At 37.4% G+C, this 14,815-nt stretch overlaps 1 protein-coding gene across 9 annotated transcripts in view; it reads left to right on the top strand.

Annotated features, from left to right (window-relative positions):
• The window catches only part of SLC4A7 (solute carrier family 4 member 7), a 108,368-nt gene that overhangs the window by 32,326 nt on the left and 61,227 nt on the right, over positions 1–14,815 (top strand). For all 9 annotated transcript variants that reach the window (XM_040480000.1, XM_040480006.1, XM_040479999.1 and 6 more), the window contains exons 2-3: positions 6,370–6,451; positions 10,933–11,079. In XM_040480000.1, coding sequence (XP_040335934.1) covers positions 6,370–6,451; positions 10,933–11,079 — 229 coding nt within the window. The remainder of the gene's footprint in view (positions 1–6,369; positions 6,452–10,932; positions 11,080–14,815) is intronic.

Here is a 14,815-nt window from a genome sequence, read left to right on the forward strand (position 1 = left end):
CGCGGTCCGTGAGTTCGAGCCCCGCGTCGGGCTCTGTGCTGAGAGCTCAGAGCCTGGAGCCTGCTTCTGATCCTGTGTCTCCCTCTCTCTCTGACCCTCCCCCGTTCATGCTCTGTCTCCCTCTGTCTCAAAAAAAAAAAAAAAAAAAAAAAAAATTTGCAATAATTTCCCATAAACCTTTTCTTTTTTGCCTTTTTTTTTTTTTTTTTAGAGTAATGAATGAATTAAAAAATACTAAATGAGTTCTTTAGAAACTGTGAATATCATTCTTTGGCTTTTTATTTTATGAAATGGTGGTCATTGATTATTGATCTCCCTTTAACTGGATTAGGAAAGATTATTTGCCTTACTCTTAAGCTTTTTGGCCATAAATTTAAAATTTTCTAATTAAGTTCACCTCTTGGTGGTAGTTGGGGATATGGTTGGGAATTGGAATTATTTGGAGGAAATTTGTATTTTGGGGGACAACATTGTTATTTATATATACTTTGGTAAATTACCTTGCACATTTTGGGGGTAATCTTCTAACATACAGATCAACTTTTAGAACTCTACTAATAGATTTGGGGTTCTGTGTATTACAATGAAAGTGTATAATAATTTTACAGTATTGTGAATTGGAATGTACTTTTCATTTTCTGAAGGATCAAAACCATGGAAATGAAGCTGGCAGTGGTCCCAGGCAGGCCTACTAAAATGATTAAGGGCACGAAGCAGTCTTTAGTGAAGAGCAGTTTAAATATGTAGGACTTCAGTCTGAATCATAACCCAAGGATGTGGTATTCAAACTTCGGTGTGCATCAGAATCACATAAGGAGGTCATTATACATAGACACACTCGTTCTTCATCTCAGCCTCCTGAATCAGCATGTCTAATGTAGAGCAACGGCAGGTGAATTTTAACAAGTTCTTTAGGTATGTCTGAATTTATAATATGTTAAAAAAAATCTCTTAAAAAATTTTGTTTAATGTTTATTTGTTTTTGAGGGAGGGAGAGAGAGTAAGTGGGAGAGGAGCAGAGAGAGAGGGAAACATGGAATCGGAAGCAGGCTCCAGGCTCCGAGCTGTCAGCACAGAGCCCGACGTGGGGCTTGAACTCACAAACTATGAGATCATGACCTGAGCCGAAGTCGGACGCTTAACACACTGAGCCACCCAGGTGCCGCCGCCCCCCCACCCCCCGCCGTCGCCCCCCGCTGCAATCCCTTAAAGTAATAGTTTTATATTGTTATGAAAGTTAGTTGCAGCATCTGGGCGTTTTCTCCTAGATACTTAGGTAGGCATTTCCTGTGAATAATTCTATATGACCATAATACTGTTCAGGATACATTTTAAGCCTTTACTTCACTTTTAATTAGGAAACTAATAGATATTTGTTTGTAACTCATAAGGCTTATCTAATCTAGGGAAGCATTTTTTGTAGAAACACAGAATAGTTTCCTCATTTGGTTCAGTAAAAATGGGAGCCTTTTGGGTGGGTTATGCCCTGTGCTTGGCATTTTCATGTAGTATCTCCTCCCACCGTGCACCAAGATAGATAGGTAAATGACTTTCAGAACATGGCGTACTTAAGCCTCTGTATTCACACAGTTAAAATAAATCAAAGCAATGTAAACAATAATGAATTCAGAAGTCTGTCTCTACTGCCATGGGTAATAAGTTTTTCTTTTTCTTGTATGTCCTTCCCAGTGTTTCGTTATGCAAAATCAGATGTTCCTATTCTGGGGGTTTTCTTACACAGAAAGTGGCAGACAATATATATTGTTCTCTACCTTGGTGTATTTCATTTTATAATAGATCTTAGATATTTTTTCATGCCCGTACATAGACTGTCCTCGTTTTTTTTTTCTTCCCCCCAGTAGCTTGGTATTCCATTGGTGTGTAGCCATACCTCTATTAAGGGACTCTTGGGTTGTGTCCAGTCTTTTCCCGTTATAAGCTGCAATAAATAAATAACCTTGTGCATGTGTCCTTTCATACATAGAGAATTTAAATTTTCATTATGATCTTTTATGGCTAATTCTTAAATCTGTTGTCTTCTTTATCATGGAACACTGGTACTCTGAATAGTTACCTTATTTTATAAATAGAAATGGGATAGAAAGTCGACATTAAGGCAAAATAATTTTTTTAAGATTAGAGTGAGTCAGTCTTACATTGACATACTTTGGGTGCTTTTTTAATTCTTCCGTGTATTTGAATTTTCTCAATGCCTTAGCATTATTTCTTTTTAGGAAGACTTCATAGGCATCGGCCTATGTCGCTTTTCTGATGTTAAGAACATTTTGATGTCAGGGGTTGCTCTTTGCTGTTACTGGTTTTAGTTTTCCACTGTATTCTTGGAGTTAAAAAATGAGGAAGAGTTTTTTTCTAGATGCTAATGTAAAAATAAGTGATATTTTAACAGACAGAAATTTGAATTCATTCTCTTTTTAAATGACTAAAATTAAACATGTTTGTAACAAAAAAAATCTACACACTACATGTGTGTGTAATTGCTTTCCTAATCATTAGTGTGAGACAGTGTTAGTTTCAAAGTTAGCCTTCCGAAGATTTATTACGTATGTGCATTTTTTTGTATATATGTTAACGCAAATGTAGTTTATACGGTATATTAACATACTTTATGTGATATATTTGAAGCACTATCCTAAAATGATAGGATTTAAAATGCAGTCTATTTAATTCAGAAATGTATTACCCCCTTGAAGCGTTGATGGCTTTGTTCTTAGCGATTTTCAGTATTTAGCCTTATGCAGCCTGAATACTTTGTTGTATTACTCGTAATATGTCAAGATGACCAATTTGTGTGGCTTCCTTAATGTAAATGCAATTATAGCAGGTTGCCTTTTTGATTCATGTTGCACAGCTGTCGAAAAGCTACGAGAAATTTTTAAGAGAAGGGAGAAATGCATACGAACCCTCCCCCCAACCCTGTCTTTACAGAACTAGTATTGTAAATTTTTAGACTTTAAAAGTTTGAACTTTAGTTTGTTCTGCCAGTTACACATGAAAACATTCTTGTTGAAAGCCCAGTCACAATAAAATGATCTTCTTACTTGGCTTTAAGTGAAGTGACTTAGTTAAGGCTTCACAGACACTATGGAACGGGAGCAAAGCTGGGTGGGTCATGAGGGGATATGCTGATGGCACCTTTTTTTCAACATGCCACTTTTTGGACATATTGGGAGGATTTTTGTATGATAGATGTTTAGGTGTCCAACTTAAGCTATTTTTGAGTGTTAGCTGATCGTGTTGGTAATACATCTAAACATGTAAGTGTATCTGTGTAGAAAGAAAAGAGGTTTTTTTGGTTAGGGGTAAGAGAAAAATGTTTTGCTTCCTAGCTTTCTATCTTGGCAATTGTTCCTGCTAATGAAAGTTTGGAATGGGAGCAGTTAATCCCTTTAAGAATACACAGTATGCTACCTCTTGGATAATTGTTCTTTAGGAGACTGCTTGTGTTTTGTACCTGGGCATGAAATCACTGGAGGAGAGCTACAAATTTCAGAGTGTGACATGTTTAATGGGTGGTAATTACTAACTACTCTTTCTTGTACTGTGTGTGTGTGTGTGTGTGTGTGTGTGTGTGTGTGTATTCCTATACTTTCTACTCTAGCCTTTCCTCATTACTAAGGGTGTATGATTGTTGTGAGGCAGTTTGAAGAACCGTAAATCGTGTTTGTTTTTGGTCTTCTTTGTTAGTCCATTATATGAAAATATCTTGGAGTCTACACAGCCTGCTTCCCACTCCTTTAGATATGGAACCTTAGTAAGTCATTTAGCTTCTCTGAGTTTTCTGTATTCAATTGAACACCGGTCCTTCAAAGTCCTATACAACAACCTCTTGATAGCCAAATCTATCTGATTATATATTTGGATATCTAACCTTCAGAAAGTAAGTTTGGATATCAAGATCTGCATTGCCTTAATGTACTGTTTCTGGGTTTCGGGGAAGTTTTGGGAAGCATATAATTGAGGGTTTGGGTAGCAGGGGATTTGTTTAAAAACTTAATCAAATTGTTTCAGTTTCTGAATTTTCAGATAAGAGAACTTAGACACAGTTTAGATAATAAGGAACAGTTGTGTATGAATCTAGTGTATACATTGAAAAAAGGTATACACAAAAGTGTGATATTGTAGATCAGAAGTAGGAGGAGAATTCAGAAGATCATTTTAACAAACCTCCTGTTTGATTCTTTCTTAAACTAGTCTTTCAGTTTATGCTTGGGCATTGACAGTGGTTAGAGGCTAACTGTGTTACGGTTCTTTCTGGTTTATTCTGAGTGTTAGAGGAGATCCTGGACTATAAGATCACCCATAAAAATGGGAATGGCTGAAAATGTGTCTTGCAAAACTTGAAAAGTACTATAATTGGATGGATAAAGAAGTATTCTAGAAAAGTAATATTCAGTGGACCATTAATAATGTTGTAATTAATGTTGCTGTTATTATTATTATTATTATTATTATTTAATTCTCTTCTATAACTCCAGTGGTCTCTGTTGCCTGCAAAAATACCAATCAAGCATAAGGACCTTCAAAGAGAATGAATTAGATTCATTTTCTTTCTTGAAAGCTCTTTATTCCTGCTTTTGGAAGGTTTGTAATACTTCGATTCCATCTGAGTCAGAACAGTGTCCATTTCCTGTTGCCCATCCTTTTGCCTGCTTTGAACAACTGGATCCAGGGTATCCCACCTGTGTCTTCATCAAGCCCCCAGCCCCTTCCAGGTCATTTCTGGGTCTTTAGCCTCTTCCCTGACCATCCTTTTCCTTGCGTTCATCTTTTGCTTTGATTCTTTGGCAAAAGCATCATAGGCTGGGCCCTCTCCGGTGTGATTGGTTTGCCGAACGACGTTTCGTATCCTGGGTTCCTCAGTGGGGACTCTGTGGGCTGCCCCGTGTTCCTCTCGGAGTTCAGCCGGGCTTGTTCAATATCGGCCAGCTCTTCCTCAGATCCTTGGCATATCTTTGCAAACTCTTGAAAGTCTTCCTTCAGCGTGTCTCCCCGGTCCCAGGCTTGGTTGGACATAGCACAGTCCTTGGCCACTGTTGCCTCACTGTACACTGTTCTCTAGTATTAAAATGGAATAGACTTTGCTGAGGAACTGCAAGTGGTGATGTCCTCCTTGCCCACCCAGTCTGGGTGCCCCTGTGGTAGTTGTGTTAGACAAGGTGCAAGGCCTCCGAGTGTTGGGAAACGTTGGCCAGGCCGAATATTTCCTTGCACAGCTGCAGTTGACGCATGCCGGGCCAGGGTCCAGGGAGGGCTACAGCTCAAATTGAAGACTTTTTGAGGGAGGGGCATTTGCTCATCTGTCTCTATCTGTGGCACAGAATCTCGAGCATAATAACATTTCTTTCAAAGTTAAGTTAGAAGCTTCAGAAAGGAAGTTAAAGCTAAAATTTTATTCTCTTGGGGCGCCTGGGTGGCGCAGTCGGTTAAGCGTCCGACTTCAGCCAGGTCAAGATGTCGCGGTCCGTGAGTTCGAGCCCCACGTCGGGCTCTGGGCTGATGGCTCAGAGCCTGGAGCCTGTTTCCGATTCTGTGTCTCCCTCTCTCTCTGCCCCTTCCCCGTTCATGCTCTGTCTCTCTCTGTCCCAAAAATAAATAAACGTTGAAAAAAAAAATTAAAAAAAATAAAATAAAATTTTATTCTCTTAAAAACAGTCTCTGCAATATTTTACAATATAGATGTTTCTTTTTGTTGAACTGAGGAAGGGAACAAATATGAAGGTAGACTTAGACAACTCAAAGTTACGATCTCCTTAAAGGTTAAATTTTGTCACGGCTTTTTCTTTGCAGAGAAATGAGAAGTTCTTCTAACTTTGATTGGCTCTTGATTAATTTGCAGTGGAAGTGGTGCTACATATTTAATCTATAGACTCATTTTTGATCATTTTATGTGGAACCATAATACAACCCAGTATAGCTGCATTCAGTGTTCACTTTTAACTAGAGGACCCAAGAGCAAAGAACAATAAAGAAAACATTCCATATTGATATCTAAGGGTCACCCCTCAGCCCCAGTTTTCTCTCATTTCTGATCTGGATGGTCTTTCTGTTGAAGTGAATATACGTACCAGTTACTTAGTAAACTGCCATAGAAGGACCAATGAAAAATTGTCACCTCAATTCTTACCAAGAAATTTTGAAATAATCTGTGGATTGGGGGGGAGAAAAGCCTAGAAGAATAATTTAAAAAGAATGCAGTTAGCTATAATAAGAATTGAATTATTTGCGAGGTTCTTTGCGAGGAAGGTAATCTGTTACCTGTTTTTTAACTATTTCAAATAATGCCCCTATTAGTAGAAGGTCCTTGGTGTATATTGATGTCATGAGTAAATGAGAATAATTTCATTTTAGGGTCCTGATGAAGAAGCCGTTGTGGATCTTGGCAAAACCAGCTCAACTGTGAACACCAAGTTTGAAAAAGAAGAACTAGAAAGTAAGTTTGTTTAAAATACCCTATGTATAGCAGGATAAATTACTAATGAAAGTTTGTTACTGTTCTTTAAACTTTACCTGCTATTTGTGGAACTTTTCGTTTTTGTGAGGTAGAGCATACCATTTGGGAGAATGTTTTAACGCTTTTCTAAATATAGTTTAAGGGATAATACAGCAAACACCCATGTAACCATACTCATATCTGTTAATAGAACATTCCTTGATTATCTTTGTTGAAAGTATTGACATAACGTAGATTTCAGAATCTATGGTTTTCAGACTTCATTGGTGGTTACCATTACTTGCCTTGAGAAATTAAAATACCACAGTTGCAAAATCAGTTGATTCTTTTTTTTTTTTTTCATTTCTAGCAAGCTACGTAATATGTGTTTTTAGCAAACTAGAGTGCCAGACTAATAAGCTACAGTTATCACTAGTTGTCATCTAGACGTTCATATTCTAGGTCTGTTACATCAGCCTTTTGAAGTGCTGTAATAACCTCAGCATAGAATTATGGAGCGAATGAATTATTTGCTAGTCTGTCTTCCAGGAACAAGTCTTGGCAAATGGTTTCTTTTTTTTTTTTCCTTTTGAAATAATTTTGGATTTACAGAAGAGTTGCAAAGATAGTACAGAGTGTTCTGTATACCCTTCACCCAGCTTTTTTAAATTTTAGCATGACCATCGTAAGTTAATGAAAATGAAGAAAGATATTGGTATATTTCTGTTAACTAGAGTACAAATTTTATTTGGATTTCACCAGTTTTTGTACCGATGTGCATTTTCTGTTCCAGGATCCAGTTGAACAGTTCAGGATCTGGTAGTACACGTAGTTGTCCCATCTCCTTGGTCTTCTCTAGGATGGTTTCTTGGTCTCTCCTTGTTTTTCATGACCTCAGCATATTTGAAGGGTAGTGATTAGAGAACGTCTCTAAGTTTGGGTTTGTCTAATGTTATATGAACAGACTGAGATGATAGATATTTGGGGAACAAACCACAGAAGTGACGTGCTCTTTTCAAGGTATCATGTCAGAGGACACATGTCAATGTGACCTACTGGTGACGTTAACCTTGAATACTTGGTTAGGGTGGTGTTTGTGGCAAATGTTTTGATAGATTTATTTTGGGGTCTTTTTGGGAACTACATTTTTAAGTTGCAGCTTTTTGTGAAAGCTGGTACCATATGGGGGCCTTAATCTGTTGCTCTTAAAAAGGACATGGAGGGGCGCCTGGGTGGCGCAGTCGGTTAAGCGTCCGACTTCAGCCAGGTCACGATCTCGCGGTCCGTGAGTTCGAGCCCCGCGTCGGGCTCTAGGCTGATGGCTCAGAGCCTGGAGCCTGTTTCCGATTCTGTGTCTCCCTCTCTCTCTGCCCCTCCCCCGTTCATGCTCTGTCTCTCTCTGTCCCAAAAATAAATAAACGTTGAAAAAAAAAATTTTTAAAAAAAAAAAAGGACATGGAAAGAGGCAAATAAGTCTTTTCCATATTATGAGATGAAAGAAAGCCCTGTTTATTAAAATTGACTTTATTTTTTATTTTTTAATGTTTATTAATTTTTGAAAGAGAGAGAGAGAGAGAGAGAGAGAGAGAGAGAGAGAGAGAGAGACAGAGCATGAGCAGGGGAGGGGCAGAGAAGGAAACACAGAATTTGAAGCAGGCTCCAGGCTCTGAGCTGTTAGCATAGAGCCCTACATGGGGCTCAAACCCATGAGTTGTGAGATCATGACCTAAGCCGAAGTCGGACACTCAATCAAGTGAGCCACCCATACGCCCCTAAAATTGACTTTGAAAGTCTAGGCTTACTAGGGCTTCTAGAAGGAACCTCTGCTATCTATAAGTTTAGGTTTAGATTTTGTGAATTCCAGGGACTAGGGCAGTTGAAATGTTTAGCAATAATTTTATCAATTAAAATGTGTGGTGAATCCATCGTTTAGCATTTAATGTCACCCCTCAAATATGTGTGACCCAGAACGTGAAGAGCAGACTTAGCTATATGTTTGTTCTTTTGCTTCCCTTGTTTACCCCAGAGCCTTTAGCTTTACGCACCTTGTACGTATCTAAATTTCAGTATCAAGTTTGAGGGAGAGATTAAGTTTATCTCAGAGTTTGTCTGAATAGGTCTTTGACAGAATAAAGTTAAAGGTTAAAGAAAAAGGAAAGAAAAAGTTATAACAGGACACCAAGGGTGATAATAAGAGCCAAATAAACGATAAGACTTGATCTCCCAATCTTTGGATTCTGGCATATTCCCGTTTATCTATTCTTTCTAAATTGGAAACTCCTATAATTTACTTTTACTTTGGTGTACTGGGGCTATGTGCCAGAACCCATTAATACTAATTTGAGTACAACTTTGTAATTCCCAGGGCACAGTGATGAGAATGTGACTCTTTAATTGACATTTTTCCGTAGTGTTCAAAAGAAAATAGTTTCACTAAAATTAGATAGTAATCATGAGTTTTGTTATAATTTTTTTTTTACTTACTGAAGTACAATTTATTTAACGTAAATTTTATCATCTTACAGTGTATAAATTAGGGGTGCCTGGGTGGTTCAGGTGGTTAAGTGTTCAACTCTTTTTTTTTTTTTTATGTTTATTTAGTTTTGAAGGAGAGAGAGACAGAGTGTATGTGGGGTGGGGGTGGGGGCAGAGAGAGAGAGGGAGACACAGAATCTGAAGCAGGCTCCAGGCTCTGAGCTGTCAGCACAGAGCCCAGCTCGGGGCTTGAACCCACAAACCACAAGATCATGACCCGAGCCAAAGTCGGACGCTCAACTGACTGAACCACCCATGCGCCCCTGCATCCAGCTCATGATTTCAGCTCAGGTCATGATCTCATGGTCGGGGTCTGGGCTGAACGTGGAGCCTTCTTGGGATTCTCTCTCTCCATCTCTCTCTGTACCCTTCCCCTGCTTGTGCTTACTCCCTCTCTCTCTCTCTTTCAAAATAAATACATAAACATTAAAAAAATAAAGTGTGTAATTAATTTTTTAGAGTATGTTCACTGTATTGCGTAGCCATCATCACACTAATTCCAGAACATTTTCATCATTGCTTCCCCCCCCCACCCCAGTGCTATATAAATGATTTTTAATTTTGGGATTCTCTGGTAACATTAAAAAAAATTGGTGGTTAATTTCTACATTTTTTTTTTTTTTTTAAATCTAGGGCCTACCATAGCACTCTACCTAGCAGAGTGCTAGGTCCTGGAAGATGTTTAAGCGGATAATTTTAATTCATTGTGTTTCTATAGGTCTAGTTCTCTTTTACTTTGAATGTGATTGATTTAGTTTACTGATAGTAATATATTGGTAACTGAAACAAATCAAGAGTGTCACCTTTTTCAAACTTAGCTGGGTATGTGTGTTTTGGGCAATTCACATTTTTTGCTGCTCTGGATATTTGTACATGACTGCAGAATTGCTAGGAGTATTGATTTTGGGGTCACAAATAAATTTTAGCAAGTTGGCAAACTGGAAAATAAAGAATTCACAAATAATGAGGATTGGCTGTACATTCAAATCTCATGTAAAGATGAAGATCTTGAGTTTCTTGAAGTATTTATTTTCTGGCCATTTTAATGAAATTTGTTAGGAAAAGAGTGTCCTTGACTATTCATATTTTAGCGTGTTAATTTTTAAATGTACATAATGGCAAATAGCAGCTGTGTGTCAGAAGGCTTTTGCATAGTTGCAAGTTAGTTAAATTTGTAGCCCACCACCCCTTTCACTTCACACAGCTTAGATAGGAACTTTACTTAAACTATTTAAGAAATCAAGTTCATGCCTCAGTATTTGATATAGTGCTGCTAGCTGTCCTAGTTCCCTGATTAAGTTTTATTTAGTGGGCAAAAGCAGAGACTGCCTTTTATAACTGTTTTGTTGGTTACAGTACAAACTCAGAATAATGCAGCATCAGCAGTGGCCTTTTATATTCCAGAAGCATATGATAACCTTATTGCATTGCCCCCCCCCCCCCATCTGACAATTCATGCCCTTTAATTGGAATATTTGGACCATTTACATTTAATGTAGCTTTCAGGAATTTGGACCTTACTGATTTGGGATTTTCAAAACTTTAATAAATATTTATAAATGTCCATTTGTAAATATTGATTATAAAGTATTATCATTAAGACATATCTCTTAAGAATCTCTATCACCTAGGGTTGACATTAAATGTAGATGGAATAAATTTATGTCTGCATACTATGATTTCTTTCTCAAAATACGTTTTTAGCCTTGCAAACTAATGCTTACACAAGAAACCTGTTTATCTAGTATGTTTATCAGTCACTGGTGTTAACCCATGATGTAACATTCTGTTTAGTGCTCTGTAAAATAAAAGAACAGGAAATAACACTGTTAATTACATGAACTTACATATAATTCTTTTTTATCAAAGCAAAATTTGGTATACTATTGTGTATATTACCTTTGTCCCTTTTGGAAAACCAGTAATGTTTCTGAACTTTTGGCTAGGTCATCGAGCTGTTTATATTGGTGTTCACGTCCCGTTTAGTAAAGAGAGTCGTCGGCGTCACAGGCACCGGGGACACAAACATCACCATCGGAGGAGAAAAGATAAAGAATCAGATAAAGAAGATGGACGGGAGTCTCCTTCCTATGGTAAGAGAAGACAGTAGTTCTCTGTTAACACTTTAAAATTCTCTCTTGGAAAGCTTTGTCAAAAAAGTGGGATATTTTCTTTCTTAAATTTTATGTCTGCTGTAATTTAGACATACATATTTTATAAGTCTTGAAGAATCCTAATTGAAGTAATATTTTTTCTCCAAGAAAGATGCTTAGTTTATAGGCTAAGGTCTACTTAGGAGAAGTGAAAAAAGGAACGGCCTTTGTTTTCTTCATTGTATTCCAGCTTTGGAATCATAATAGTTGAGTCCTGACATGTACACTTCAGTTTGATGGGGTTTTATTTCTTTTCTCTATTACCTATCTCATCATTTATATATGCAGGGAACAAATATCTGGAATCTTCAGGCTCCTGGACAAGATTAAATTGTTTTTTCATTTTTAAATACATTTTTTGGCTAGAAAATTTTATCCACTAAGTTGAACTACTCGGTTATCTGTGCAAAAAAGAGTGCTCTGATTTGATAGTATTGTCTATGAAAGGACAAGATTTTTGTTTGAAAGTAGACAAATATAGAAGTGCCAATAGACAGGAAATCAGGAAAAAAAAAGGCATAGTGTAGAGGAAAGAGAATGTTATAATAAATATTAATAGTACTGATTTAAGTGGCCCTGAGAAATGCATATGGTGAGAGCCAGAAAAAACAGCTGTGCAGCCTGAGGAGGCTGCAATTAAGACATTGCAGGTAGTGGACATCGAAGGCATCATTATTTTTTTAGGACATCATGGGCCTACGTGGCCATCTCTACCTGGGTCCTATGTGCATTCTAAAAAAGTTATGTGAGCAGTACCCTGTAGGCACTTGTGTGCTATGCCAAGGGACCATTTTTGTGAAGAAGAGGGAACGATGCCTATGTGTAATACAGCTACAGCATGTACGTTATGCCTTGCCAATTCTGTGCTAAGCATTCCACCAAGCTCTTGACATACACCCTTTGATTTAATCCTCTCTGCACTTTTAATCTAATTTTATTTATTTTTCGTTTTTATTTTAATTCAGTTAATTAACATGCAGTGTTATTGTAGTTCCAGGTGTGTGATATAGTGATTCAGTTCCACACATTACCCAGTGTTTATCATGACAAATACACTCCTTAATCCCCATCATATCTAACTCATCCCCCTAATCCTTTCCCTTCTGGTGACCATCAGTTTGTTCTCTGTAATGAAGAGTCAGTTTCTTGGTTTGTCTCTCTGTCTCTCTTTTTCCCTTTGCTTGTTTCGTTTCTTAAATTCCACCTATGAGTGAAATCATGTGGTATTTGTCTTTGATTGACTTATTTCACTTAGCATTATACTCTGACTCCATCCAATATCATTGCAAATGGCAAAATTTCATTCTTTTTTATGGCCCAATAATGTTCCATTGTATATATATACCACATCTTTTTTAATCCTCTCTGCACTTTTTAAAAGACAAATATTGGTGCGCCTGGGTGGCGCAGTCGGTTAAGCATCCGACTTCAGCCAGGTCACGATCTCGCGGTCCGTGAGTTCGAGCCCCGCGTCGGGCTCTGGGCTGATGGCTCAGAGCCTGGAGCCTGTTTCCGATTCTGTGTCTCCCTCTCTCTCTGCCCCTCCCCTGCTCATGCTCTGTCTCTCTCTGTCCCAAAAATAAATAAACGTTGAAAAAAAAAATTAAAAATAAAAAAAATAAAAGACAAATATTGTTTTCAGTGTGTAGATGGAGACACTTCAGCTTAGAGAGACTAAGTGTGATGGAAATCTCTTAAAAAGCTGTACTAAAAGATAGTACATATATAAAACAGTAATTTGCAGACATTGGACAACAGGCAGTATGGGACTCTGACCTCTGAGAGAGGGGAAGTGAGATGAGCCTTGTGCTTGTCTGAGCATATTACCTAGAGACAGTTTTTCCAGGCCACAGCTCAGGAAGGGAATCTGGAACAGAACCTTCCTTGAAGGCTCTCAGAGTTGAGATGGAGATTGGAATTTGGGAAGGCCAAAGAAGCTAGTCAGGTGTGGAGTGCCAGAGAATAGAGAGCTATACACAGAGATGGTTCCAAAGGTTGAAGAAGGATCCTTTGATGGAGTACTAGTGTACTAGTACTAGAAGTATCCTTTGAAGGATACTTTGGTGGAGTACTAGTTTAAGACAAAGGAAACTACTTAAGGCCTGAGAAGTAACCATCAGAAGGCAGTAGTCTAACTAGTTCTTGGATTCACATAAGACTGGGAATAGGGTGTGTTCCCATCAGTCAGAGTGGAAAGACCTTGACATACAGGGCATTGTGTAGAGTTCTCAGAAGGGTATTGCCATAAGAGCAGGTCTTAATTAGTTTTGCACTAAAAACTGCAGTAGGTCTCCAAAAATTTTTAAAGCAGGTCTTGAAAGAATTAAATTAAATTAAAGGTCTTTGCCAGAACAAAGTATAATACTACTAAAAGAAATACTGTAAAATCTAGCACTTGAACATGTAAAGTTCACACTATCTGATATCTACAAATTACTTGAAATATGAAAAATAGGAAGATATGAGCCATAACCAAGAGAAATAAATCAGTAGAAACAGATCCAGAAATGACAGAATTGATAGAATTAGAAAACAGCATGTTAAAGCAACTACACTGTTTACTTTGAATGTTCAAGAAGATAGAGGAAGATGTAACTGTGATGAACAGAGAATTTGGAAATGTAAGAAAGCCCAAATGGAACTGCTAGAGATGAAAAATACGGTATCTTAAATTAAAAATACCCTAGGTAAGATTAACAGAGGATTTGACTCAACAGAAAAAAAGGATCAGTGATTTTGAAGACAATAGTGATAGAAACTACCCCAAAGTGAAACAGAAAAGCCTAGAGTGAATAGAGCATCAATAATTTGTAGACCAATATCAGTTAATCTAATATATGTATAATTGGAGTGCCAGAAAGGAGGGTGGCAGAAAAGAAATTTGAAGAAATACTAGTTGAAAAATTTCTAAATTTAGTGAAAACTCTGAACACACAGGTTCAAGGAGTTCAACAAAACTCAAGAAGAAATATGAAGAGAACCCCACAAAGGCACATAAAAATTAAATTGCTGAAACCGGGGTGTAACAATCCTAAATGAATATGAGTGTAGTAAAAGCTTCAAAATACATGAAGCAAAACTGATCAAATTGAAAAGATAGATAAATGTATAGTTGTTGGATACATTTATAAGGTTGTAGATTTCAACTCTCTTTTGTCAGTAATGGATAGAACAAGTTAAAAAATCAATAAGGATATAGAATACCTACATAACATTATCAGATGGATTGATATTCACATTCATTGAGCCCTCCACCCAACAAAAGCAGAATATTCTAGTCCATAAACAAGTCTTAATACATTTAAAAGATTGAAAGTGTATTCTCTGACCACAGTAGAATTAAACTACAATAACATCAAGAAAAATCCCCAGATATTTGGAAATTAAACAGGATGCTTCTCAATAACCCATGTGTTAAAAGCAGTCACAACAGAAATTAGGAAATATTTTGAACTCATAAAAATAAAACACAGTACTGGCAATAATTGAGATAAAATCTTGTGGAGTGAGAACATGCTTCTGATGTGCAGGTTCCTTTAGCATGGTACTGTGCAAAGTTAGACTGCCCATATATATTGAGAATTGTTAGATGCAGCCCAAGCAATGCATAGAGGAATATTTATAGCACTTAACCCTTATATTAGAAATGGAAGATCTGAAATGAGTGACTTACATT

This window comes from Herpailurus yagouaroundi, unplaced genomic scaffold (genome assembly GCF_014898765.1).
Source record: "Herpailurus yagouaroundi ecotype Mexico unplaced genomic scaffold, PumYag 159, whole genome shotgun sequence".
NCBI lineage: Eukaryota > Metazoa > Chordata > Mammalia > Carnivora > Felidae > Herpailurus > Herpailurus yagouaroundi.